This window comes from Pyrgilauda ruficollis, unplaced genomic scaffold, assembly GCF_017590135.1.
Source record: "Pyrgilauda ruficollis isolate IOZ18807 unplaced genomic scaffold, ASM1759013v1 scaffold100, whole genome shotgun sequence".
Lineage (NCBI taxonomy): Eukaryota > Metazoa > Chordata > Aves > Passeriformes > Passeridae > Pyrgilauda > Pyrgilauda ruficollis.
The window spans coordinates 1,103,172-1,130,969 of record NW_024508102.1 but is presented as its reverse complement, the minus strand read 5'-3'; the positions used below and the strand labels follow the sequence as shown (position 1 = coordinate 1,130,969).

General features: G+C 52.4%; 1 protein-coding gene across 1 annotated transcript; it reads right to left on the bottom strand.

Moving 5' to 3' along the window:
• Window positions 1-39: 39 nt before the first annotated feature.
• On the bottom strand, window positions 40-14,965 carry CD34 (CD34 molecule). The gene is made up of 8 exons (XM_041467809.1): window positions 14,632-14,965; window positions 8,298-8,432; window positions 7,172-7,422; window positions 6,996-7,085; window positions 4,367-4,514; window positions 3,896-3,942; window positions 2,971-3,135; window positions 40-1,667 (listed from the first exon to the last, which is right to left on the bottom strand). Exons 1-8 carry the CDS (start codon window positions 14,678-14,680, stop codon window positions 1,485-1,487), a joined length of 1,068 nt encoding a protein of 355 aa, XP_041323743.1. The 5' UTR covers window positions 14,681-14,965; the 3' UTR covers window positions 40-1,484.
• Window positions 14,966-27,798: the final 12,833 nt, after the last annotated feature.

The following is a 27,798-nucleotide window of genomic DNA, read 5'->3' as shown; positions in this document are numbered from 1 at the left end:
TTTACAATGAGATCCGGGAGAAGCAATTCACACCAAAGCAAACAGCCTGGAATATTTTAATTGCGTTTAAGCGACTCTTGCACCCACAAAAAAAACAGCCCCAGGTGGTGATGGATGTTGCTGTCATTGCTTTGAGCACTGTACCAGAAAAAAAAACCCCTTCCCTCAGGTGTTCAGCACTGAGAGAAGGTTGGGATGAATTCACTCCTGAGAGGGTAGATCAGCTCCAAGGGCCATTTTTGGGTTTATTTGGGGTGTGGAGGTTGCTGCCGGTGCTGGTGTTGGACACCACCCTCCTGGGCTGGCACCAGCAGCACGGGGTTGGCACAATCAGGGCTTTGGCTCCCTAAAAATGTGATTTGGATGGGGAACAAACCTGCCCTGAGTCCCTGGCTCCCACTGAGAGCTCGATGTGGCTCCAGCAGCGCTTCCCTCGGGAGCAGGGTCAGCACAGAGAGGGGCCAGACCTGCTCCTGCTCCTGCTCCTCTCCTGCTTCTGCTGCTGCTCCTGCTCCTCTCCTGCTCCTCTCCTGCTCCTGCTCCTGCTGCTGCTGCTGCTCCTGGGTTTGGGATTTCCCAGTGAAACTCTGCTCTGTGTCCCTGTCCATGCTGCTGTGCAGAGAGAGGAACTCTGCCTTTGCAGAGCTGGGGGTTTGCCTCCACTCATCCCTCTGGGAGCCCTCTCGTGCCCAAATTCCTGCCCCAGGTGCCAGAGGGAGAGTGCCCAGCCCCAGGCACCCTCGGAGCCCCTCAGCCCTGCCCAGAGTTCTCCACCTCACCCAAGGGATGAACTCTGCCTGTCACAACCCCCAGCCCCTGGCAGGAGGAGGCTGGGGAAGGATTTTTTCCCCCCTCTAAAAAAGCCTTCAGGACACAATCCTGGTAGGATTCAAAGAGAAAGAAGTTGACATTCCAGCCTGCAATTCCATGTGGAAAGTTTTACACACAGCTTCAGCAAATTCTGCTGGAGTAGGAAAGAGTAGAGGAGCCCAAAAGACAGGAAGGGGTTAAATGCCTGATGGTCTCAGAAGAGGAAGAAATCCTGCACTTAAACATAAAGATGAGATTATAAACAACTCTGTTAACCAAAACTATCTGAAACCTGAGAGGCTTTTGTCACTGCAATCCCAATTTCACTACTTTAGTCAGCCTAACATATTGCTACCAGAAATCTGGGCTGCCTGGAGCCAAACTCTGCCTCTGCCTAAAATCTGGGGAGGCCAAAGGGCACTGGCATTTGTCCTGGTGTTCTTCTGACAACAAAAGCAGAGAACAGCTGCAAAAAAAGTGTCCTGTGTGGCCAGCGGGAGGAGGAGGAGGAGGAGGAGGAGGAGGAGAAGGAGCTGCTCTTTGGCAGCTCTGTCCCTCCACGTGCTTTAGGCTGGTTTTGGAGTCCTTCCCAGAGACAATGACGGCGCAGAAGGTCTGAAGGCCCCGTGTGTGCAGAGATCTGCTGCGTGCCTGCCCCGGGGCTGCGGGCGCGGTCACATCTCGGTGTCGGCCGGGCTGTGCTGCCGGCCCGAGCGGCCGTTCTTGGAGCCCGTCCCGTTCTCCTGCGTGCCCCCGTTCAGGTTCGGCTTCTCCTGCGGCTCCGCCGGCTCCTGCGAGGGTGACATCAGCATGGTGTTCCCCTGGCTGCCGTTCTCCGTGTAGTAGGGGTCTTCAGCCTGGGGACACAAGGGACAGAGTCAGGGAGGGGAAGGGGAGAGGTCCCTGCTGTCCCCAGGCAGAGGGACAAACAGCCACAGGTCAGGGCACTGCTGGCAAGAAGGGGAGCAGAGGGTCTGAACCAAGGTGGAGCAAGAAAACCACCCAGGAGCTGCAGTTTTCCCTCCAGCACCTGCAAGAGAAGCTTTTTGTCGGGTTCTGTTGTTTTCTCCTAACCAGGTTTTGGAGCTGACCTTGCCTTGGGACAGAACCTCTGCTGGCCACTTTGGCCAAGGAAAAATCATAATTGAATGGAGAATGATGGAGATTGTCTGTATTCCTTTCCTTCCCCGTCCTTTGAAGTGCAGAGCTCGCTGCCAGGCGTGGCAGAAGTGCAGCTCTGCAGCTCTGGGCGCTGCTGCTGCTGTGAGGAGCAGGTGCCCCTGAGGACCCAGGGCCCCAAGAGAATTCCCCAGATGTTGTGCAGCCCTGGAATTGGCCATGCCAGGTGGCAATTCCCAGCTGGAATTCCCTCAGCAGCCCCCAGCTCTCTCCTGGCTGGAGTTCACTCAGTCCCTTTTCCGTGGGTGGGCTGGACACGCCTCACCTGGAGCTGGGCTTGGCACTGCCAGGGGGTCCCACGGCACACACTGCCACTGCTGCCAGCCCCAGGGGCACGAGGCAGTGTCCCTGCCTCTGACACAGCTCTGGGGACATCCTTCCTGGCCAGGAATTGCCCCGATGGCCTCCCAGGACACAGCTGCTCATGCTGGGCAGCGGTGGGGGAATCGTGGCCCAGCCTCGCTTTACACAGGGGTCACATCCCCAAAAATCACTGGAGGGGAGGAGTCCTCAGGGTCAGCCTGCCTGCAAAGGGGAGAATGGAAATAGGAAATTTCTGCCTCTTTCTTTCTTGATATGTTTTATTACCATGGCTGGTGGGGAGAAATTGCCTTTATTGCAGCACGGGTACAGACACGGGACTCACACAAGGAATGGGAATTAAGGGGAGTCACTGTTAAGGACAGACTCAGGAGGGGCTCTGCAGGGGTCTTGCTGGATGAGCTCTTACTGCTGAGCAAAAAGAAGTGTCAGACCTGTCAGACGTGTGGGGCAGGGGCCGTGCTGCTGCAGGAGCTGATTTTGGAAGAGGAGAGAGAGGCTCCCCTTCCCTCTGTGCAGTGCCCCTGCCCTTCCCACGAGCTGGGGACACACAGGGGGGGGATGAGCACAGAGCCACAGTGGTGGGGACACCCCCGTGCTGCCCCCCCTGAGCCGGGGGGCTCCTCTCTACCTGCGGCTGTGCCACCTGTAAGCACTGACCAGCCTCTGGCCCGCGGGGCTCCAGCTGCGCCGCCTCATCAGGAAATAGCCGGCCAGCCCCAGGAACGCCAGCAGCAGCCCAGATGTCACCAGGGCGATCAGCGTCCTCTGGGAAGGGTCCCGCCGGCTCCTCGTGCTCTCCTTTTTAAGGGATTCTATTCCAAACTGGAGGAAAAAATAAAAATAAAGCAAAAGAGCAAAGAGAGCTGGGAGCGGGACAAACAGGAAACGTTTGCATCTGCTGCACAGGCTTCAAACAATGCTGCTGTCACCTCCTTGGGAAACTGCACGTCAGCCGAGCTGGGCTTTGCTGCCCCAGCCCTGGGAGGCCTCACAGGCTCCTTCCCAGCCTGGGGTCTCCTGTGGCACAGGGAATTCTGTGCTCTGGAGCAGACCCCGGGGTTTGGAGCGCCCGGCTGAGACTCTCTGAGCTCTGCTGTTCGTGCCCTGGGCACCCCTGGGGCTCAGCCCAGCAGCCAGTGGAGCCTCAGGGGAGTGCTGGGGGCAGGAATTCATCCACGCCAGCCTGGTCCTTTGGAGAAGCCGAGTGCCAATTGCATCCTGAGGGTTACTGCTGGGTCTGGCCTCTGCTGAGGAGGCACTTCAGCATTTACAGAGCCGTGGCTTGTGCTGGCTCTCTTGTGCTGCATTGCTGGTGCTTGGCTCCAACCACAGAATCCCAGGCTGGCTTGGACCTTAAAAATCATCCAGTGCCACCCCTGCCATGAGCAGGGACACCTTCCACCATCCCTGGGTGCTCCAACCCTGTCCAGCCTGGCCTTGGGCACTTCAGGGATCTCTGCCCTCCTCAGGCACCTCCAGACTGTCTCAGCACGTCCCCAGCCTCAGCTGACAGCTACAGCTCTCATCCCTCCAGCCACCTGGCCAGGCACATTTTGCAGCCAAATTTGCTTAAGGGATTTACCTTTTCCCAGTGAGACTTCTGGAGCGTGTTCAGAAGTTTGTCGGGATCTGCAAGGTTCAAAACAGGAGAGCACATCACACACTCTACACACATTAAATATGTTCATCACACACGTTACACACATTAAATGTTCATCACACACTTAACACACGTTAAATATGATCATCACACACGTTACACACGTTAAATGTTCATCACACACGTTACACACATTAAATGTTCATCACACATGTTACACGTGCACACATTCCAGACATGAATCACACACCCTGCAGCTCAGGGCACACCAAAGAGCCTGCCTGAGCTGAGGATGCTCCTGGAGGCAGCTCCACAGCTCCAGGGGTGCAGCAGGACCCCAGAAGAAAGAGCAGAACTGCAGAGAGGTTTCTCCTCCCAGGATCCATCCCAGCCCTTCCCCACAAGGAGCCCCTGTCCCCTGCCCACACCATCACCTGGGGATCCCTCACTGACCTTTCTCTCCTTTGAGGATGAGGAGCAAACAGTCCCTGTCCAGGCTGGATGGAGTGAGTTTGATCTCGCAGGGGAGCTCCACGCTGTGCGTTCTGTTTTCACACAGTGCTTGCCATAAATCCAACCCCTTCCTCTCCAGAAAGTGCTCCTGCCAAATTTTCAGGAAGAGCAGCCATTAATCCAAGCAAACTGAGCAATTCTCTGCCTCGGCCATGCTGGTGGAGGTGTTGTGCTTTCCCATTTGAATTTTGGTGGCTTGTCTGTGCCCTGCAAAGCTGATCTGGGTGTCAGACCCTCCCCTCCCACTCCAGCACTGCCCAGAGCCCCAACACCTTGGAGGTGGAGGTGCTCATTTCTCACATCTCAACTTAATGAGAATAAATTAAATGAAGATATTATTAGCAACTCCTGAAAATGGCATTTAAACAAAGCTAAATTTAGGCTCTGAATCGCATGGCAAGTCTCCCCAGTTTTTGGGCTGGAACAACTGAAGAGCCCTATTGTTTCAGAGTCCCAGGCAGGGGCTGGGAAAGGAGGGAAATAACAAAGAAGCATTGAGCCTTCCTGTTTAGGAAATGTCTTCAGTGTTTTTGCTAGGTTGCTGATCAAAGGCTAGGTAAAAAAACCACATTTCTCACATTTTAGAGCTGCACTGGCTCTGGGGGAGGAAGAGGAAAAGGAGTGAGGATCTGCAGCCTTTGTGGGCCGGTTTGTGGCTCAGACAGGATGGGCTTTCTCCTCGGGGCTATTTCCAGCCACAGCCAGGCTCGCAGACAGAGCCCGGCTTTGCTAAAACCCTGCTCAGCCCCCCTGACCCCCCACCCAGAGACACAGGCAGCTCCGCTGAGCCCTGCCCTGGGCTCCATCCAGCCTGGGGCTGTGGAAGGCAGAGCCCCCCTGTCCTGGCACGGCCCCTGTGCCCTCCTCCCCCTGCCCAGAGCTGCCCAGGACCATCCCCGGCTCCCTCCATCCTCTGAAAGCGCAAAAACGCAGCAGCTCCTCCACGGGAGAACAACAAACAAATCACTTTCAGCTGTTTCTATAGAGCTTGGCTCGGGGGGCGGCGGGGGGAGGAAGGCCAAGATGGAACAAGAGACCCAAGTGTGTATTTTCCTTTCTGCGCTGTGGAAAGAACTCATCGGAGTGTCAGAGTTTCCCTTTGCAATTAGCGGCGCCGGGTGCCAGCTGATTGCTCATTTGCCTCGGGAAAGGCCAGGGGGAGAGAGGGACACGGGTCCCTGCTGGCAGGACAGATCTCCTCTGGCTCCCAGGTCCAGCCTGAGCCGCCGGGTCCCACCCGGGGCTGCGGGGAGGGGGACAGAGTGGACATTTTCCAGAGTAGAAATCCATTTTGGTTGAGGTGAAATGTACATCTTTGAGATAAGTCTGTAGCTTGCAAAGGTAGCTGCTTGGTCTGAGTGCCTGTTCTTGCAAAAAGCTCTAAGGAACTGCTTCAGCCCAGGGCAAAGTGACCCAGGAATTCTTTCTGAGAAAGAAGAAATAGCGGCAAATGTAAGGAGAAATCAGCAGAATGAACTTGTATGAACCTATTGTGAAATTGCATGCATAGATGTTTGAGGGGGAGATAAAAAACACAGTCTGTGCCCTGTGGGATGCTCTGGGTGTGCTGTACACCCATCCATTCACCCCGGGATGCTCTGGGTGTGCTGTACACCCATTCATTCACCCGGGGATGCACACAGCCTGGGCTCTGTGGGATGTTCTGGGGGGGCTGCACACTCATTCACCCCGGGATGCTCACAGCCCATGGCTCTGAGGAATGTTTTAGGTGTGCTGTACACCCATTCATTCACCCTGGGCTGCTCTGGGTGTGCTGTACACCCATTCATTCACCCTGGGATGCTCTGGGTGGGCTGTACACCCATTCATTCACCCTGGGATGCTCACAGCCCGTGCTCAGGTGGGGCAGAGCCCGCTGGGTTCCAGCTGGGATCCCAGCAGTTTCCCTCGGGGTTCCTGCTCCAGCGCAGCCCCTGCACACAGGAACGAGCCTAAATGCCATTTAATCACTCTTGTGCAGCCAGGCTCACTCAGCCTAACTACCATGGGCCCGATGACAACATTAAATTGTCTATTTTATAGATATCTCACACCCCGGGCATTGCTGTCTCACAGGACCCAGCACCCTCCACCCTCTGGGGCAGGCTGTGCCTCCAGGTTTCTTCCCCCCACCCCTGCAGACCCCCTGTGCTGTTGAAAATGCCCCATTTTTGGTGCTCAAGGCCAAGGCCGGTCACAGAGAGCCTGGGATCCCCTCGGGAGTTGTTGGGGATGCTGAGCAGCTCCTTGCAATGCCCTGTTTTCTTTCCTAGGGCACTTGGCAAGACAAAAAAAGGCACTTTTGTTTCCAGCAGGGAAGAGGAAGAAGAAGAACAAAAGCACCTTCCTGTCGGACGCGGTGGGAGATGCTTTAGAAGCCGAGCTGACCCCAGAGCTCAAAGTTAAAAAGGAGATTTGTGCAGCTGGGAGCTCGCATTTCCCCTGGAACCCTTTGGGATCCTCCCCTTTGGGATCCTCCTGCAGCAGCCCGGGGGGAGCTGCTGGAGCCCCCCACCCCCGAGACCCCCCAGGGGACAGCCCGGGGCTGCAGGGGACACGGGACACTCACGCAGGTGCTGGACTCGTTGAGCTGCAGGCAGATGGCCCCGGTGTCACCCTGGTCCCTGGCACCGTGGCAGCTGATGGCACGGAGGGCGGGCTGCAAGGGAGAGCACAGGGGGTGTCGGTGCCCTGCCGGGGGGCTGGGGACAGCCCGGCCCCCTCCCCAGGCAGCCCCCTCCTCACCTGGGGGCTGCTGTGCAGGGCTGTGGTGGCAGCAGGGACAGCAGGATGCTCGGGGGTGGCCGCAGAGCTGGGGGGGCCCGAGGTGAGCGCGCTGTCCCCGGGCTGGCTCGGGGGGCTCCGGCTCGTGGGGACCCCCGGGGAGGAGCCCAGCAGCGCGGTGGGGGCAGCGCTGGGCGGGGGGCTGCTCCTCAGCTGGCCGAGGAGCTCTGGTGGCGTCGGGCTGGTGGCCGCGGAGCCGGCTGTGGCTGCAGCTTGGGGGAAATGCAGAGAGAGGGGCTCAGGAGAGAGCTGGAGAGCCCTGAGCCCCGTGTGTGACACGGAGACACCGGCACCAGGAGCTCTTGGCTCCCCAGGGAACGCTCATTAGCCCTGCTTCTGCTGCCTAATTACACACACCCACAGCCGGGGGACAGCGGGCTCGCCTCTGACACCGGCCACCCCTCCCCTGGCATTGTCCCCAGCTCCTCCTTGGCCCCGAGGCTTCCAGGGGAGGCTGTGATCCCAAACAGCACCAGGGAAAGGCTCCCTGCGTCCTCCCATCCCTTCAGAGCCCTTCAGAGCCTGAGCTGGGGCTCCCATCAGGGAACCCCACACTGGTTTGGGCTGAAGGGACCTCAGAGCCCACCCAGTGCCGCCCCTGCCATGGCAGGGACACCTCCCCTGTCCCAGGGACACCTCCCCTGTCCCAGGTGCTCCCAGCCCTGCCCAGCCTGGCCTTGGCACTGCCAGGGATCCAGGGGCACCCACAGCTGCTCTGGGCACCTGTGCCAGGACCCCCCACCCTGCCAGGGAACAATTCCTAATTCCCAAGATCTATTTAAACCTCCCTCCTCCAGCCTAGAGCCATTCCCCCTTGTCCTCTCCTCCCAAAGGGACTCTTACAGGTGGCTCTCCCGACATGTGTGCAGAGATAAACATCACTGAGCTCTTGCTTTTGACCAGGACGGGGCTGAGCTGCCAGGTGGGATTTTTTTTTTGGATGGAACCAAAACTTCTGACCACACTCAGCCTCTTTTTTTTTTTTTTCATAGCACAAACCATGCCTCAATGGCACGTGCACTCAATAAATGTAACCACGACCACAGGAGCTACCAGCAAGGACAGAAGGAACAAAGGCAGAGGTTACCAGAGGTTGGCTGGGCGCTGCTGCTGTCCCCTGTGGCTGCGGTGGCCGCGGTGGCAGTGCTGGCTGTCCCTCTGCCGCTGTCCCTCGCTGTTCCCGCCGGGCTGGGGGTGGCCGTGGTGCTCCCAGCAGCAAAGCCTGGGGGAAGAGGGAGCTCTGAGGGGCTGCTGAGCCCCCAGCCCAGCCCTGAGCCCCTGGGGGAGAGCAGGAAAGGTTCAGCTGCTCTCCCGAAGTCGCTTTTTCTTGCTCCAAGAAAAACACCTGGAGGGGCTCAGGGGTGAAACTTTTCATCTGGGGGAGCAGCAGAGGCTGGTGCAGCCCTTGGGGGGCTCCGGGGCTCCCAGAGGGGAAGGAAGGCTCTGCCCTCACCCCACCCCATCCCCAGCTCGCTGGTGGAGGCACAGAGCTCTGCACAAAGCTGCATTTCAGAGCAGTTTGGGTTTGTAATCCTGGGAGGAAAGAATCAAGCCTTGGAAGAGATCACTTGTGTGCCTCAGGATAGATAAGTTGGATTTGCAGTTGCAGGCAGGATCTCAAAGTAAATAGAAACATTCCCACTGGCTTGGGCTCAGCCCTGACTCATGAGTGAAAACATATTTGGAGGTAAAGCACAATGTTTGGAGAGTGGTTTGCTGTTCTAACCTAAAGTTTATATATTGCTTCCTGCTGCCTTACAGAGATGACACTTCCAGCTTTCCCTTCTGGAATGAGCTGTGTGAGTCAATGAAAATGCATTTCTCCCCATTCCTCAGCTTCTCTCTCCCTAGGATCTATTCCCACTTTCAGCAAACAGCTCCAGTCTCTACCCCAGGGCTCTTGGTGTTTAAGACTCTTATCCAGGCACTAAAGAGAAAAATCATACTGAATGTTTTGTTTCATTTGTAGCTCTGCCCAGGGGAGCCCCAGCTCCAAGAAAAGTTACTTCATCCTCCCAAACCACACTGAGAGATGGAGCAGCTCTGGCAGGTCCTGAGCAGGATCTGCAGCCAGGGAACAGCACTGGGCATGGGCGGGCAGGAGCTGCTCTTGGCTGGGTCAGCTCCACAGAGCCTGGAGGGTTGGGAAGAGCAAAGCCCGAGGGCACCGGGGTTGGTTTTGGCTGCTGCTCCTGGAAGCTGGGCCAGAGGGGAAATGTGGGGCTCAGACTGGTCCTGTGGGGCTGCCCACACTGCTGCTGCCCATCCTGATCCCTCCCATCCATCCTATCCATGCTATCCATCCCATCCCATTCCATCCCATCCCATCCATCCCATCCTATCCTATCCATATCATCCCATCCATCCTATCCTGATCCATCCTGATCTGTCCCGTCCATCCTATCCATGCTATCCATCACATCCTGATCCATCCTGATCCATCCTATCTATCCCATCTGGGCATGGGCTGGCAGGAGCTGCTCTTGGCTGGGTCAGCTCCACAGAGCCTGGAGGGTTGGGAAGAGCAAAGCCCGAGGGCACCGGGGTTGGTTTTGGCTGCTGCTCCTGGAAGCTGGGCCAGAGGGGAAATGTGGGGCTCAGACTGGTCCTGTGGGGCTGCCCACACTGCTGCTGCCCATCCTGATCCCTCCCATCCATCCTATCCATGCTATCCATCCCATCCCATCTCATCCATCCCATCCCATCCCATCCCATCCCACCCCTCCCATCCTATCCTATCCATATCATCCCATCCATCCTATCCTGATCCATCCTGATCTGTCCCGTCCATCCTATCCATGCTATCCATCACATCCTGATCCATCCTGATCCATCCTATCTATCCCATCCATCCCATCCTATCCTATCCATATCATCCCATCCATCCCATCCTGATCCATCCTGATCTGTCCCGTCCATCCTATCCATGCTATCCATCACATCCTGATCCATCCTGATCCATCCTATCTATCCCATCCATCCCATCCTATCCTATCCATATCATCCCATCCATCCTATCCTGATCCATCCTGATCTGTCCCGTCCATCCTATCCATGCTATCCATCACATCCTGATCCATCCTGATCCATCCTATCTATCCCATCCATCCCATCCTATCCTATCCATATCCATCCCATCCCATCCCATCCCATCCCATCCCATCCCATCCCTCCCACCCCTCCTGGGCTGCAGCTGCTCGGGGGCCCTGCTGAGGGCTCGCTGCAGGTGTCTGGAGCTGGAGTTTGGGTTCTGGCACAGCTCTCAGCTCAGGGGGAGAAGTTCCTCCTTCTCCAAGGCAGTGCAGTTCCAGCTGCTTAAGTCACCGAGTTTTCCTGCTGACTTTGAGCAAATCAAAAGCAGGAGGCAGGAACTGCCTGCCCAGAGCAAGGAGCAGCCCAGGGGCAGGGCCAGGCTTTAGGCAGAGCCATTCTTTGGGCAGGGCAAGGCTTTAGGCAGGGCCAGGCTTTAGGCAGAGCCAGGCTTTAGGCAGGGCCAGGCTTTAGACAGAGGCAGGCTTTAGACATAGCCAGGCTTTAGGCAAAGGCAGGCTTTAGGCAGAGGCAGGCTTTAGGCAGAGGCAGGCTTTAGGCATAGCCAGGCTTTAGACAAAGCCAGGCTTTAGGCAGGGCCAGGCTTTAGGCAGAGGCAGGCTTTAGACAAAGCCAGGCTTTAGACAGAGCCAGGCTTTAGACAGAGCAGGCTTTAGGCAGAGGCAGGCTTTAGGCAGAGGCAGGCTTTAGACAAAGCCAGGCTTTAGGCAGAGGCAGGCTTTAGACAAAGCCAGGCTTTAGGCAGAGGCAGGCTTTAGGCATGGCCAGGCTTTAGACAAAGCCAGGCTTTAGGCAGGGCCAGGCTTTAGGCCCAGCTCTGTCCTCACCTCTCCAGCCCAGTGCAGCTCCTGGCCTGACCCCCTGGTGCCACCCAGGCACCTTTGAACTCCTCCAGATGTTTGCAGAGCACCCGGGAATTCCTCACCAAAGCTTTTCAGCTCTGGGTGTTGGACTGAAGCCTGGCTGCTCTCGGGGTGATTTGGGACAGGAGCTGTCACTCTGGATTTCTTTTTCTTGCCTTTCTTGCAGCATGTGCAGGAGCTTTTCCACACAACGTGGATGAGGGTTTTTGTGAAATCTTTGGGCTCATGAGATAAATAATGATCCAGATGTGGGCTGGATAATCCACGTGGTGCTCAGCTAAAGAGGGTTATTTATTGCACCATACATTTTTAATGGCTTTATTAAACTTTGTCAATTTGTTAGGATTGAGGGTTTAGAGTTTAAGCCAAGCTATTTATTAACCTGGGAGAAATCTTCACCTGGCAATGCAAGCACATGCAGGAGCAAAACCATGCAGAGATGGGAAAGAAAATTGCACTTCCCAGCACCCACTGTGTTCACCCACCTAGGTTTTAAAAACTAAATGAGTTTTAAAAGATATTTTAATAATGGGGCTTAGGAAGGATCTTAGATTGAATAAAGTAAAGGCAACAATATAAATGTTAAACTTGCTCCAAGACTCATCCCTGAGCACTAAGCCAGGGCCACAGAAAAGCTCTGCAGTGGCAAAGGTTCAGGAAAGAGGAGGGAAATTTCCATCACTGGATCCCAACCCTGACCCACAGCAAACAGAACTGGGGGAGCTGAATCCCTCTGGGAATCTGCAGGCAGGACCTGCACCCCCTGAGCTGATTCCCCTCTGGCAAACCCTCTGCTCAGCCTGTGGCTCCTTGGGCACCTGAGACACGAGCCCTGGGCCAGGGGAGCTCCTCCAGCTCTGCCTTCAGCAGGGTTTGTTCCCTGGGATGGGATGGGATGGATGGGATGGGATGGATGGGATGGGATGGAATGGGATGGGATGGGATGCCCTGAGCTGGCACAGGGGCACTGCTGGTGCCAGGGCTGCAGGGGAGGGTGAGGAGCCATGGGATGAAGAACAGGAGAGTAAAGGGACCATAGGAGGCAGGAGAGGAGCTCTGGGGATTCAGGAGGGGAGATCTGGGGATGCTGGAAAGGGACTCTGGAGCTCTGGGATGCAGGAGAGGAGCTGTGGGGATGCAGGAAGGGAACTCTGGATTGGGATGCAGAGGGGAGCTCTGAGCTGGGGGATGCTGAAAAGGGGCTTTGGCTGGGGGATGCAGAGGGGAGCTCTGGGGATGCTGGAAAGGGGCTCTGGGCTGGGGGATGCAGAGGGGAGCTCTGGGCTGGGGGATGCAGAGCCCTGGGGCCGCAGCCAGCCCCAGCTCCCCCAGCAGCCCCTCCAAGCACTCCAGCCGGCATTACTCATGCCTTTCCAGCTCCAGCTCTCAGCCATGTGGCAGGAATTCAAGCGGGTGGAGCCCTCTTCCCTCTGGAAATATCTGATAAAAGTCCCTTCCCTCCCCCTTTTCCTTGGCCCAGACAGGATGTGGGTGTGGGGCCGGGGCTGGGGGGCTGGGGGAGCCCCCCGAGCTGCCCCACCAAAGCCCAGCTGCTGCTCCCAGGCTTTCCTTGGATCTGGGGCCTCTTGGGCAGCCCAGCACCTTCCCAGGGTTGAGATTTCTCCTGGCTGGAGCAGCAGCCTCTAAAGGATGTTAAACTCGAGCAGCTGGAAGTTTTAAAGTCTCTTTTTCCTTTCCTGAGAGTCAGAACTTTCATAAGTGTTGCAAAAGGAGTGGAGGAAAGAAAGAACGTGTGAAAATGGCAAGAAAAGAGATTTTTCTAAAAATCAAGATTGGCAGAGTTGAATGAAAAACATGTAAAAAAGAAAGATGAAAGGCTAAGTGAAGGAATGAAGTGTTTTTATTAGGTACAAATACAATCCAGCCTCCCTGTTCCATGTTCACTCTGGGACAAGCGCAGGACAGCTCTCCATGTGCTTTATCCATCCCCAGCTTCCCAACACAAGCTGCTCACAGCATCCTCCCAGGGGCTTGGGAGGGTCTGGGAACTGCAGCCCACTCTGCAGAGCAGGGCTGGCTCCAAACCCCTCCTTGGAACTCAGGAGGAACCCCAAAGAACCCGGCAGAAGGAGCATCTCCTGGATTTGGGGTTGGCTTTCCCTGGGATTTGCTCCCCTGGGGTTGGACCGGGCTGGATCTTGGATCCTGGCTCTGGATCCCAGAACCAAACCCCATGCTCCCCACAGCAAACCCCACACACAGCACATCTGCAGGGCTCCTGCCCTGCCCCAGTGTGGGTTTTTTCCTGTAATCCACGTGCCTTTAGCTGCAGGTGCCCTGGGAGCAGGAGGAGCCCCGTGCTCCCACCCTGCCAGGAGCAGCTTCAGCCCCAAGCCACATTTCCAGGGGAGTTGCACAGCTGGAGCCTTTGATGGGTTCTCTGGGACTCCCCACGGAGCTGAGGAATGAGCAGAGCCCCGAGGATGATTTTTCCCAGCAGCTACACCGAGGAGAAACCAACCTCCTCCACCTTCCAGGCAGGAATATCCTGCAGGAATGTTGGGCTGTGCAAGCACATTTTGCATAAAGCATCAAAGCCCTTGCTGCTCACCGGCTTTGTCCTTCCAAAATCCGAGCTTTTTATCACTTTTCCATCTCTTTTGTTCTGTACAAGAAGCTCCAGGTTTGGAACAGGAGGTTTGAAGCTCAAGGTTTGCCTCACACCTTTGTCTCACACCCTCGCTCACTTCAGCCCAATCACACAGCCCTGAATGCCATTTTTCTCACATAAAATTGTTTTTTTTTTTAAATTCCTTTAAAATTAACACAGACTGGAGGGTCAGCCAGCAGCTCAGGTGAGCAATTTACCTGGGCAGCCAGGGGAACATGAAAGGAGCTCTGTGAAACAGGAGAACAAAACCCAGCGAATTCCTGCAATAGATCGCCTCGCTCACATTCATGTGAGTAAGAAAAAAAATCACATTTGAGGAGACACCCGCAGGCTCCTGGCTCCTGTCCCAGCACACCAGGCAACACACAGAGTGCTGCTTCACTTTTTTAGTCCTTTTTTATTACCTCATGGCTGTTGGGTTTGGGACAAAAGTGATAATATTTCCCTAAAACATAACCCTTTAAAAAGTAACACCTAGAGAAAAATCTCGGTGCTGCTATTCATCGCTTCGCATGATGAATATTTGAAGAGCTGCAATAGGAGATTTTAATATTTATGGAGACTCATTTGATTTTCAGCAAATGTTTAGTTCCAACCACAAAACAAAAGCGTGGCTCGTTTACACCAGAGCGGGCTGAGAGACAGCTTGAACTGTGGCTGCACTCCCTGTGTGCAGGGACAACTCCTCGTGGTACCCAGGAGTTTGTGGGCAGTTTAGATACCCATTCCCGTCCCTTTTAGAGCAGCGGTGAGGTTTTAGGGTGGGACAGCATCCCAAACTCCTGGAGAAGCATCTTCCCCCCAGCCGCTGCTCCCAGGAGCTGCTCCACACCCGGTCCCTGCTGTCACCCGGGCTTGGGGTCATCAGTACTCACCAGCCAGCTCCAGCAGGCAGAGGATGCAGAGGAGCTGCCTGCACTCCATGGCTCTGGGAATTCCCAAACAGCGTTCCCTGCTCCCGGGGATCCGGCCGGGACAGCCCGGGCTGCTCAGTCCCGCAGCAGCTCTGAGCTCATGCAGCTTGGTTGGAGTTCAAGCCTTTGAGATCACTCACTGCTGGGGTGGGTTTCTCTTCAGGGGTTGTGCTTGTGCTCCAGGACTGCGAGGTGGAGTTTCTGGGCTTTGATTTCCCCAGTTTTATATAGTTCGTGGCAAGCTCGCTATCACTTAGGTAATTTTCTCCTCCCCGCTTTCCTGCCAGCAGCTTCAAAACAAACAGGAGATCGGCCCTCTCCCCAGCAAAGGATCCCAAAGGCTCGCTGGGATTAACTCTTTCCTGAGAGCTGCTGCTTTCCTGTCCAAGGAGGGCAGGACACAGCCTGGTGCAGCTGGATGCAGGCACGCAGCCCAGCCAAAGCAAACCCAGGAGAGCAGAGCTGGGGGGAAACCCAGGTCCAACCCAGAGAGCCCCAAGCGTGGCCCTGGCGCTGTGGAAAACAGGGGAATGCTGCAAAATGGGCTTCAGAATCAGAAATTTTCTCGGCAAATTAAGCAGGGAACTCAAGGATGTGAAATCATCGCTGAGCTGGGGAGAAGTAACTCCATTAGCTGCACTAAATTAAACAGGGAGCGCGAGTGAGACGGGTTAGGGAAGGTCTGGGGCAGAGAAAAAACCCACAGGCAAAAAGCTTTGGCACTAAAGCTGGAGCAGGAGCAGGATGGGAGAGCAGGAACTTCCCTGAGCTCCTTAGGAATGCTTTGTGGGAGCCCCGGGAGCAGCACAGAGCTCTGGCTGCCTTTTTTTATTGCCAGCTGAGCCTCACCAAGTGGGAAACTTGGCTCTGCTTCTGCACTGCAGGCACACATGGGAGCAGCTCAGGAAGGGCAGGATGAGGGATGCTCCGTGTCCTCACAGGGATGTCCGTCCCTGGAATGTTCCAGGCCAGATTGGGTGGGATTTGGAGCAGCCTGGGATAGGGGAAGGTGTCCCTGCCCATGGCAGGGGGTGGAATGAGAGGATCCCTAATACCCCTTCCAATCCAAACCAGTCTGGGAGTCAAATTATGGCCTTTGGGTGTTAAAAAAATAAGAGATGAACGCTTGGGAAACAACTCCAGTTCAGTATTAATTCCATCTTTTAATAGCTGGGTGATGAGGTGACTAAAGGAGTCATTGGGAACAGGAAATTGAAAAATGAGGTGGACAGGAAAGAAAGCTGTGGAAAGAAGGATGAGGAAGCTCTTACTCAATGTATTCTCTTTTCCTGGATGCTCCTGTAACACTTCTACAGTCACAGAGTCACAGAGACTCCTCTGGGTTTTAAGGGACCAAAAACTCATTGTAAACCCCTGCTCTGGGTAGGAATGGCCATCATTTCACTGCAGCCAGAAAAGGATTAAAAAACACACAAAAAGAACAGAATGGCTTTACCTACAAAGAAATCCTCAAATAGTATTTCCACATTTATTGTAGGACAAAATTCCAGTAGCTTTTGCTTTTAGCATAGTACAGGAGCTGGATGAGATGATGTTTAAATGTCCCTTCCAACTCAAAGCCTTCTCTGATTCTGTGGCAGGAAAATGTTTCTTGGAAGGAAACATCTGTGGCTCAGCAAAGGGCTCCAACATCTATATAAAGATTTCTATTATGTTCAGTAATCTGTTACTGACTGACAGAGACACACAGCTCTGTGAAAGGCCAAAATATCCCGATAAAATGTGGTCTAAAACCTGCGTGTGGGCACAGCCCTGCTGACTCCAGCAGCTCCCACCAAGAATTTTCTCTTTTTTTCCCTTTTTCCTCCCCCAAACACACACGCACACACATTGGGAAGCGCCTGACTCAGTGTGTAACCAGGTTTTACATTGCATGTCAGCCCAGAAAATGAATTCAGAGATGAAATGTGAAAGGCAGAGCGAGACGAGAGTCTTATTTAAATAACAGATATGTTTTTGTCTGTGAAAGTGAGAATTTGGGTGGAATAACACGACTGAAAATCAGAGTGGTAGATCCACAGAGGAGTTTGGGTTGGAAAGGACATTAAAGGCCATCCCACTGCACCCCTGCTGTGGACAGGGACACTTTCCACAGCCCAGGCTGCTCCTGGGTAAAGAAACCAACGGGGTCATCCGGGTTTGGCTGCTGGGTTTGTTTCACCTTTCAAAAGCAGCCCAGAAATAGAGAGCTGGACTAAAAATAGGCTGTGGCCGGGCCTGGCAGCCACCGTGCAGGGGAAGCTCGTGGGTTTGGTTTCCAGTGGAAGCTGCTTTGGGTTGGAAGGACATTCCCTGTGTCAGGGATGTGGGATTTCATTCCTGTTTATGCACTGCCCGTGTCAGAACATCCCACAGAACTCCTTTTGGGAGGGTGGCTCAGCTAAGCACAGGGAAATCCAGCGTTTCCTCAAAGGAAGAGCCACAAACCCACAGAAAAAGGGACTTATTAAGATTATTCTTTAACTGAAAGCACTGTCCTCAGAGCATTCCTGTGGGCAGATCTATGCTGGCCATTCCTGTGGCACAGGAATTGCTGTGCTGGGCACACGGGGTGGTGGCACTGGGACCCTGCTCCCCGCTCAGCTGACAAAAATCTGACCCAGCCTAGCACAGAGCAGGCCAGGCTTTGCTTGTGGATGTTCCTGTGCACAGGGCTCTGAGCATATCCCAAATATCCCAAATATCCAGCTGTGAGCAGGCCCTCCAGTTATTTCTGTTGATTCCATGAGTGGGAGGCACCTTTTCTCATGGATACAACTTGAGCGTGTTGAGGGCAAATCCTGCAGAATTATTTCCTTTCTCTCAGAGCCCCAACACGTTTTTACGGGCAGAAATTGCCAGCCCACAATAAGGAACACGGCCTTGAATTATCTTGCAGCACTCAGCATCAGCTGTATCAGGTTAGCAACGCCTGAGCCAATTCCAGCCCAACATTTAGGGGATCAAGTGTCCAAATTTTGTGCAGCACGGCGATGAAGGCTCGCTCACACGGGCTGGGATTTTGTCCAAGCGTTTAAGGGTGATTTAATTTGATTGTGAATGATGCAATAGACATATGGCTGGGAAGCTATATGCCAGGAAACATGTTTTCTATAAGTATTTTAGCAGGCAGATGGCACACAATGGTTTTGGTGCAGTCATTTCCTCACCTCTTAAAAGTTACTATTTCGGACAGATGAAACAATCCCATTCCCACCATCCTCCCAAGGCAGCAGCACTGCTGACCCAGGGGGTGTGCAGTGTTTGAGGGCTATTCCTGTGCAGGAGCACATCAAATAAATCAGCCTTGCACCCACCTCCCCAGTGCCACTCACGGGTTCCAAAGCATTTTAATAACTTTCCCACTTCAAGTGGAGCGAGCAGAGCTCCCCACAGCACTTCCAGAGGCACCTGGAGGCTCTTGGAGCAGGGCCACGCCACGAGAAAACCCCAAAAGACACAAGGTCTGCATCCCAACACCCAACCCCATTCCCAGACAGAGCAGCTCCTTCTGGAAATGTCCCTGTCCTACATCCAGCACACTCAGCCCAAAAACTGTTGATGGAGGAGGAGGAGAGGCTGCAGGAGGAGATCCAGCTTCTGGGAATCGTGGGCAGGCCCAGCAGAGCATGGAGCTGCAAATAAAATGGGATTTAGTGCAGTTTGGGTTGTTTCTCCTAGGAAAATGCTGTTGGGATCACATCTGCTTTGGTGCAGCACCAAATCCTGGTCCTTTGGTTCCTGGGACCTTTGGTTCTCTGCAGGAGAACACAAACTCTGCCCTGAGCAGGCAGTTCCTGAGGGATGGACTGATGGACTGATGGGATTCCCTTCCTGAAGGATGGACTGATGGGATTTCCTTCCTGAGGGATTCTTCCTGAGGGATGGACTGACGGGATCCAGCTCTGAGGGATGGACTGATGGGATCCAGTTCTGAAGGATGGACTGATGGGATTCCCTTCCTGAGGGATGGGCTGATGGGATCCAGCTCCTGAGGGATGGACTGATGGGATTCACCTAAAAAGGGGCAAAGAGCCCCAAAGCTGCCCTGACATCATCACCCTTGTTGAGATTTCCTTAAAATCTTGTCACCCGTTGGTTTTATCGTGCTGGGATTTGCATGGTGGTGTAAGTTCTACACCAGGCTGTTCTGAGGAGCCCTGGCAGTGCCCTCCTGCCCAGGAGGGTGCTGGGGAGACTGGCCCTTGTTGAGATTTCCTTAAAATCTTGTCACCCGTTGGTTTTATCGTGCTGGGATTTGCATGGTGGTGTAATTTCTACACCAGGCTGTCCTGAGGAGCCCTGGCAGTGCCCTCCTGCCCAGGAGGGTGCTGGGGAGACTGAAAGTTCTCCCTGAATCCTTGTTTTTTTCTCCTCCAGGCATTCCCAGGACTCCAGTGAGAGCCATTCCCCCCAGAGCGCCAAAAGCACCATTTGAGGGTTTTTTTGGGTGAGTTTCAGGGCTGTTGATGGATTTCCTTGTCCCCTCAGCTGCGCTTCTGCCGTGCTGATGAGGAGATATCATCTCCACGGATGGACCTCCTCCTTCCCGTCTCAAACCCAGGAGGGATTCCATCCCAGGACAACAAAGGGCTTTTTTTAGCCCTGGAGCTGGGGCAGCCTGGCTGGTTTCCTGCCTCTGCTGCTCCAACTGTTTCCAGGTCACTGCAGCGAGCATCTCCCTGCTCATCCTGTGCCAGAATTCCATTTTTTCCCACCCAAACCCCTTTTCCTGTGGCTGGGAAAAGCATCCCCTCCCTGCAGGCTGCAGGGTTTGCCCCTTCTCACCTTGTTTTTGGGGGAAATTCCTCCTGGCTCACTCCCCCTCCTGTGCTGCTGCAGGAGGATGTTCCTCTGGGGAAGATTTCATGGAAAAACGCTCGAGTGTCCTGATTTCCATCACAGCCTGCTCCTTCCAGGGGTTAAAGAGCCGGGAAAAACACCAATCACTTGTTTTAAAATTTTAAAAAGTTTAATAATAATAAAATGGTTATAAAAATAGTCATGCATTAGAGTAATAAGAATTTGGACAATCAGAATTAGGACAATTAAAAAGCAAAGGATTATGAATGCTTGGGTGCTTTCCTCTTGAAAGCGTGGTTAACAAAATATTAACCTGTAAAAGCAATAGCCTGTTGCATATTCATACATCTCATACATGATGCATGCATTCTTTTTAAACTAGAGATTTTTTTGGTTGTTGTTAACTTTCCCCCCCTCATCTTGTAAATCAATTGTTTTATCTTGGTCCCTCAAAGTCTGGTCCTTCCCAGTAAGGAGGTAATAACTCTTAGTTTGGGATTTTGGTGTCTTGTTGCTGTTACCTCTGTGAAGAATTTCTTGATTATCTTATCCATCCCTTGAGCTGGCTAGAAAAGTATCTTACACTGCATAGCTCCTATTTTAATATTATCTTAGAAGTTAAAACAATATTTAACGCACTGTTTAAAAGGATTCATGCAGTATAACTTTCTAACACAGCACATATAATGTTCATTTTAATATTTGCAAAAAGCCAATCATAAAACACACATTTTTCACAGCCCCCAGAGCGCCGAGCACTTTGCAGGAGGCAGCAAATGAGCATCCCCTGATTCCATTCGAAGCCTCAGAGTGAAAGTTTCAGGCACAAAACTCCTCAGCAGTCTCCCCAGCAGATGGTTTGCCTGACTGCAGCCGTGTGTGCACTTGGTATTTGCTTTATTATTTGAAGATATTGATTTTAGCAGGATGATCATAGCGAGCAATTTGTTTTAATGGACCACTTTTATTAACAGTGTGTTAGACTTGCAGCAGCCATTCATCTTTCTTCTTTTCTTTTTTTTTTTTTTTTTTTTCCAAGAGCTTTTTGGGATAAAATGTGTGATCTGAAGAGCAGAAGTCTGAGGTTCTGAAGGGTTTTTTTTCAGCTCTTTCTCTTGGAGAAGTGATTCTGCTGTGTGTAAGTGGCTGAGCAGTAGCTGTGCAAGAGGGTGATAAATAGCAGAGCACAGTTAAATGCAGTTGGAAGGGTTGTGAAGAGGCAAGAATTTGCTCAAGTTAAAAAAATAGAGAAAAAATATATAAGCCATATATATCTGATGGGATCCAGCTCCTGAGGGATGGACTGATGGGATTCACCTAAAAAGGGGCAAAGAGCCCCAAAGCTGCCCTGACAGCATCACCCTTGTTGAGATTTCCTTAAAATCTTGTCACCCGTTGGTTTTATCGTGCTGGGATTTGCATGGTGGTGTAAGTTCTACACCAGGCTGTTCTGAGGAGCCCTGGCAGTGCCCTCCTGCCCAGGAGGGTGCTGGGGAGACTGGGAAGTGCTAAAAGTTCTCCCTGAATCCTTCTTTTTTGCATTCCCAGGACTCCAGTGACAGCCATTCCCCCCAGAGCGCCAAAAGCACCATTTGAGGGTTTTTTTGGGTGAGTTTCAGGGCTGTTGATGGATTTCCTTGTCCCCTCAGCTGCGCTTCTGCCGTGCTGATGAGGAGATATCATCTCCACGGATGGACCTCCTCCTTCCCGTCTCAAACCCAGGAGGGATTCCATCCCAGGACAACAAAGGGCTTTTTTTAGCCCTGGAGCTGGGGCAGCCTGGCTGGTTTCCTGCCTCTGCTGCTCCAACTGTTTCCAGGTCACTGCAGCGAGCATCTCCCTGCTCATCCTGTGCCAGAATTCCATTTTTTCCCACCCAAACCCCTTTTCCTGTGGCTGGGAAAAGCATCCCCTCCCTGCAGGCTGCAGGGTTTGCCCCTTCTCACCTTGTTTTTGGGGGAAATTCCTCCTGGCTCACTCCCCCTCCTGTGCTGCTGCAGGAGGATGTTCCTCTGGGGAAGATTTCATGGAAAAACGCTCAAGTGTCCTGATTTCCATCACAGCCTGCTCCTTCCAGGGGTTAAAGAGCCGGGAAAAACACCAATCACTTGTTTTAAAATTTTAAAAAGTTTAATAATAATAAAATGGTTATAAAAATAGTCATGCATTAGAGTAATAAGAATTTGGACAATCAGAATTAGGACAATTAAAAAGCAAAGGATTATGAATGCTTGGGTGCTTTCCTCTTGAAAGCGTGGTTAACAAAATATTAACCTGTAAAAGCAATAGCCTGTTGCATATTCATACATCTCATACATGATGCATGCATTCTTTTTAAACTAGAGATTTTTTTGGTTATTGTTAATTTCCCCCCCTCATCTTGTAAATCAATTGTTTTATCTTGGTCCCTCGAAGTCTGGTCCTTCCCAGTAAGGAGGTAATAATTCTTAGTTTGGGATTTTGGTGTCTTGTTGCTGTTACCTCTGTGAAGAATTTCTTGATTATCTTATCCATCCCTTGAGCTGGCTAGAAAAGTATCTTACACTGCATAGCTCCTATTTTAATATTATCTTAGAACTTAAAACGATATTTAACGCACTGTTTAAAAGGATTCATGCAGTATAACTTTCTAACACAGCACATATAATGTTCATTTTAATATTTGCAAAAAGCCAATCATAAAACACACATTTTTCACAGCCCCCAGAGCGCCGAGCACTTTGCAGGAGGCAGCAAATGAGCATCCCCTGATTCCATTCGAAGCCTCAGAGTGAAAGTTTCAGGCACAAAACTCCTCAGCAGTCTCCCCAGCAGATGGTTTGCCTGACTGCAGCCGTGTGTGCACTTGGTATTTGCTTTATTATTTGAAGATATTGATTTTAGCAGGATGATCATAGCGAGCAATTTGTTTTAATGGACCACTTTTATTAACAGTGTGTTAGACTTGCAGCAGCCATTCATCTTTCTTCTTTTCTTTTTTTTTTTTTTTTTTTTCCAAGAGCTTTTTGGGATAAAATGTGTGATCTGAAGAGCAGAAGTCTGAGGTTCTGAAGGGTTTTTTTTCAGCTCTTTCTCTTGGAGAAGTGATTCTGCTGTGTGTAAGTGGCTGAGCAGTAGCTGTGCAAGAGGGTGATAAATAGCAGAGCACAGTTAAATGCAGTTGGAAGGGTTGTGAAGAGGCAAGAATTTGCTCAAGTTAAAAAAATAGAGAAAAAATATATAAGCCATATATATCTATATTTCTATATATCTATACATCTATATCTTGATATATCTATATCTTGATATATCTATATATAGATATATCTATATATAGATATATCTAGATATGGGTTTTAATTCTAAAACCAGTATTTCCATTGCTGTCCCATCCCTGGAAGTGTCCAAGGCCAGGCTGGACAGGGCTTGGAGCAACCTGAGAGAATGGAAGATGGCCCTGCCACGGCAGGAGCACAACTGGAGGATTTTTAAGGTTCCTCCCAACCCAAACCATCCTGGGATTTTCTGATAATCCCTTGGGAAGGGTAAATGAGTGAATTTCCCATCTCTGCAGGGTGCAGCTGCACCGCTGTGTGCCAGCAGATGCACCAAGTGTGGTTTTGGGCAGTGTGCTGAGGTACCCAGCCACCCTCAATATCTGTTTTTGAAATTTTTTCTGGAAATTTCCCCATTAGTTTGAATGTTCCAAGATGAGTTGAACATCCCAGGAGCAAGGAGGAGCTGCAGGAGGGTGAGAGGGCAGAGAGGAGAAGACAGAGCTGGACATTCCTGTCCCCATCCATCAGAGCCCTGGACGCTGTTGGATTCTCATTAACTTTATTTCATTGATTGCTTTCCATCGCTGCCCCCTCCAAAATGTTTAACTATAATAAACAGCAGCACCATGAAACACTGATAAAAATCATTAAAGCATAAGTCTGGTAATTCAGGGGGAAGATTGGCTCCTCCATCCAGCTCTGCAGCTGCTAATTGCAATTTATTTCTCCGATTTTGGATGTCATAGGAACAGGTAGGAGCTGGATTCATGGCTGGGGCTCCCCATCCATCGCCAGCACTGCACCTTGTGGAGGTTCCAAGTGAGCAGAATCTCAGATGGAAGAGATCTTTAATTTAAAATTTAATTCTAAATAAACACTCTTTGCAATGCTGCTCATTCTAAATGCAGTTATGGGGTCATGGAATTGTTTAGGTTGGAAAAGAGCTTTGAGTCCAACATTCCAATCCCAGCCATGGCCTCAAGTGCCACATCCACACATCTTTTAAATCCCTCCAGAGATGGGGACTCCACCCCTGGGTTGTCTTTTCTAATTCTTGACCAACCTTTTGGTGAAAAAATGTCTCCTACTGGCTGCTTTTCTGTGTTTAATTTATCAAATTAAACATCTTTACAAATATACTTCAAACCCAGCCACCTGATGGGTCTCCTTGTTGGTCCCAAGTTTCCACTTGCCAGAAGCCTGGCTGGCTCCTGCTGAGCACCCAGCCATGGCCTGAAGTGCCACATCCACACATCTTTTAAATCCCTCCAGAGATGGGGACTCCACCCCTGGGTTGTCTTTTCTAATTCTTGACCAACCTTTTGGTGAAAAAATGTCTCCTACTGGCTGCTTTTCTGTGTTTAATTTATCAAATTAAACATCTTTACAAATATACTTCAAACCCAGCCACCTGATGGGTCTCCTTGTTGGTCCCAAGTTTCCACTTGCCAGAAGCCTGGCTGGCTCCTGCTGAGCATCCCCTCTGCCCAGGGAATTAGGGAAAAAAAAAAAGAAAAATCTCAGTTCCATTGCCTCTGTTTCCAGGGTTATGCCCCCCTCCAGCTGTAATTCATGCAAAGGAAGCTCAGCCTTAAAAAAAACCCCAACTTTGGTGGTGTTTGTGGGAGGGAATCTGTAATTAGGAAATAAAGGGATGGCTTTGGGTGAACAGCAGCAGGGGGATGTGGGACCCAGAGGTGGCACAGGAATCAGCCCCAGGGGACAACACCAGGGGCTGCACAGGGCTCTGCCCTCCACCCTGGCAATTGCTGATGACAAAGTGATGCTGTTTGCTACCTGGGAAATGAGGTCCCAGAGGGAAGAGGCTTTCTGCTTTCCAAAGGAGGATTTGTTCAGATGCAGGACGGGAGCGTCCTCGGTCATTACTGACTCCTGCTGCTCTGCCTTCCCCTTTTGTCTGGGGCTGGGAGTCGTGTCCTTGTTCGTAGAGGGATAAATAGAAAAGAAACAGGAACCTAAGATCCACTTCTTTGGTTGTCTCCTGAAGAGAAGGATGCAACAGCAAAACTGTTTTAACTGCAGTGCCAGATGACCTGGAAAAATGACAGGGCTCTGCCAGCAGCTACGAGCTCACAGCTAAATTCAGACAGCACTTATTTATTGATGTGTTTGTACAATAGGAGTGGCTGGGAAGGCTGCAGACTCCCAGGTACCTTCTGATGGCTCATAATAAGCACAGACAACACAGACCCGTGGTGAATAATAGAACAAAAAGCTCCCGGGATGGCTGGGAATCAAAGCGCATGTGGAAGTGGATGGAATCCAGTGAAACCTCCTGGGAAGGGGAGCGAGGGCCAGCTCAGGAGGAGTGGGACTCACAGGACAGGCACATTCCAGAGGAACATCCCGCAGAATTAGCAATTAAAATCACTGTGCTGCTTTACCCCGCAAACCGCGGGGTGTCTCACACAGCGCTGCTGAGAGGGACTGCCTGAGGAAGCACTGAGAGGGGGTTTGGGTGGAATGTTGGGAATGAATCCTTCCCCGTCAGGGTGGGCAGGCCCTGGCACAGAGTGCCCCATCCCTGGCAGTGCCCAAGGCCAGGCTGGACAGGGCTTGGAGCAGTGGAAGGTGTCCCTGCCATGGCAGGGCTGCAGTGGGATGAGTTTTCACATCCTTTCCCACCCAGGCCATTCCATAACTCTGTGGTTCCATGGTTCCATGAGAAGGCATCCAAAGCATGGGCACCATCCCAAACTTTTCCTCCTGTGGTGAAAAAAAATATATTTATGGGAGAATAAAAAATGCATTAGGAATGACCAAGGTGCAGAACTTCCTGCAGGGACAGAGTTAATGGCTCTGGGTGCTCCCAGAGCAGCTGGAAGGGTTTCAGGGCCAGGAAGGGCTCTCCCCTGTGTCCCCTCCATGCTCAGGGTGGCACCTTGGTGGCCACAGCAGCGTCACCAGTGCTGCTCAGCGTGGCTTTGGCCAGTGGGAGGACTGAGGGAATTCACATGGGGAGCTGGGGATGAGGAATGCTCTGAACTGAGGGGTTTTTTCCCACCTAAAAGGACTTTCCGTGCAGTCCTGTGGGACAGAGCTGCCCCAGCCCCATCTGTTATTTCAGGGAAGGGCTGGTGATGGGAGGTGACACCGCATCATTTAGAGAAAGCTCTGGGGTGGCAAAGGCCACACGATCGATGTGGGCAGGCTCAGGCGCCAGCACGCAGCAGGAGCGCTTCAGAGCGAGCCTTGGAAATGCAAAGCCCCGTCCTGGGACCTCTCCTGGCTGCTTTCAGATTAATTGTTACAGGTTTGCAGGTTTGTTTTTATGGAGGAAAGGAGGCTTTGTTTGCTTTTCCTCCCCCTGGAGTTTAACCATCATCTTTTCTCATTAGGAGGGTGGCAGGAGGTCAATAGAGGCTCCAGACTCCTCCATGATTTGGAAGGGAAATTTCCAGAGCTGCAGTGCCCGGGGCACCTTGCACAGAGTGTTGGAGGGGAACCCTGGCCCACACAGCCCCTTCCCCAGCCCAGCTCCTTGTTAAACACAGCAGCTTTACAATTACCCAGGAATAAGGGATGATTGTGGCTCTGCCTCCCTGCTTGTGGAATTTTATTGCCAAGCACGGGAACAAAGGACAGCAAACCTCCCCAGGCAGGGTTTGTCAGCCTGTCCTGCCCGGGTAGAGAGCTGCCTCCCCTCCCTCTGCTTCCCCCTCCTCGTCATCCTCCTTTCTGCTTTTTGATTCCCGTAATTATTTTGGAACCTGGAGAATAATCCACCGTCAAATGGAAGGGCAGCTTCCCAAACCCTCCCAATAAAACAGATGGCACCACAGCCCCGTGAACCTCCTCCCAACTTCCAGAGCATCCCGGGGCTGACAGATTATCCATTAACAGGCAGATTAATCCTGAGCTGCACAAACAGGGGAAGGAAAGACAGGCTTTGTTTCCAAAACAGGGGAGAGGAAGATGCTGCTGTGGAGAGGGGCAGCTCCAGCCCTGAGGAGCTCCTGGAGCAGGAGAGGAGCCCAAGCCCAGGTGTGCTCCAGCCCCCCATGGGCCAGGAGAGGAAAAATAACTTTGTCCAGGGAAAGGCAGGGCTGATTATTTCAGTTCCTGGTTATTTCTCTCCCTTCCCACGGATCCTCTCCCCATTCTATCTCCTGTTTTGGCCAACTCTCTTTGTCCCAACAGCAGCCAGTGCTGCTTCACCGGCCACCCCACAGCCAAATGAAGGATTTTTGGTGTTCCACGAACAGGCAGGGCCCCCCCAGTGCAGCATCAATGCCATCCCCTCCCCTCCCTGCCACTGATTTGCTTGGCAGGTGTGAAATATTAATTGCCTCGCATGGGAGCTTGGCTCGCTGTCTGTCGCGTTTGACTGAAATATCATTCTCTGCTGCAAATATAATTACTGGGGGTCTGGATTTTAAAAATAGCCTCTCGCCTGGCTGTTAATTAGGAGCCACGCTTTGCTACACAACGAGATATTTTGGTTAATTATGAAAGAGAAAAGGACAAATTTGTCACGTCTTTTGTTTTTGTTCGCCGCGTCTCCGGCGGCGGCGGAGGGGAGCCGTGATGGAGCTGCTCAGCCGACAGCACCAGATGTCCCCAAAACGGGGAGGGGGCCAGGGCTGCTGGGGTCTCGCAGCTGAGGGGGTGCTGCTGCCTCCCCTCAGCGCAGAGGAGTTTAAACAAAGGGAGGAAAATTCACTCAGAAGGCAGAGCTTCGCTCGGATCCTCCCCGCGACGCTCAAGGAGCCTCACTGAAAACTGATTTATTCTTGTGAAATGTTCAAAGTGCTGAGCTGAGGCAGCCAGGGCTGCAGCCCCAGCACCCAGCAGAGCCTCTCCTGCCCGTCCTTGGGCTGCCAGAGGTGACACAGGTGGCACAGCCCCGTCCTTCCCCCATCCTTCTCAAATTAAGAAATTCCATCTTCGCCAGATTGCCCGCACCACTCTTGGCACCCACCTTCCTTAAAAAGGGAGGAAAAAAAAAATCCCTTTCCAGTGCAGAAGGAGGTGATGAGTGTGGGAATGGCAGGTGAAGGTGCTGACAGACCTCCCCTGGCCTGGCGTGCTAATTAATGATGTGTTA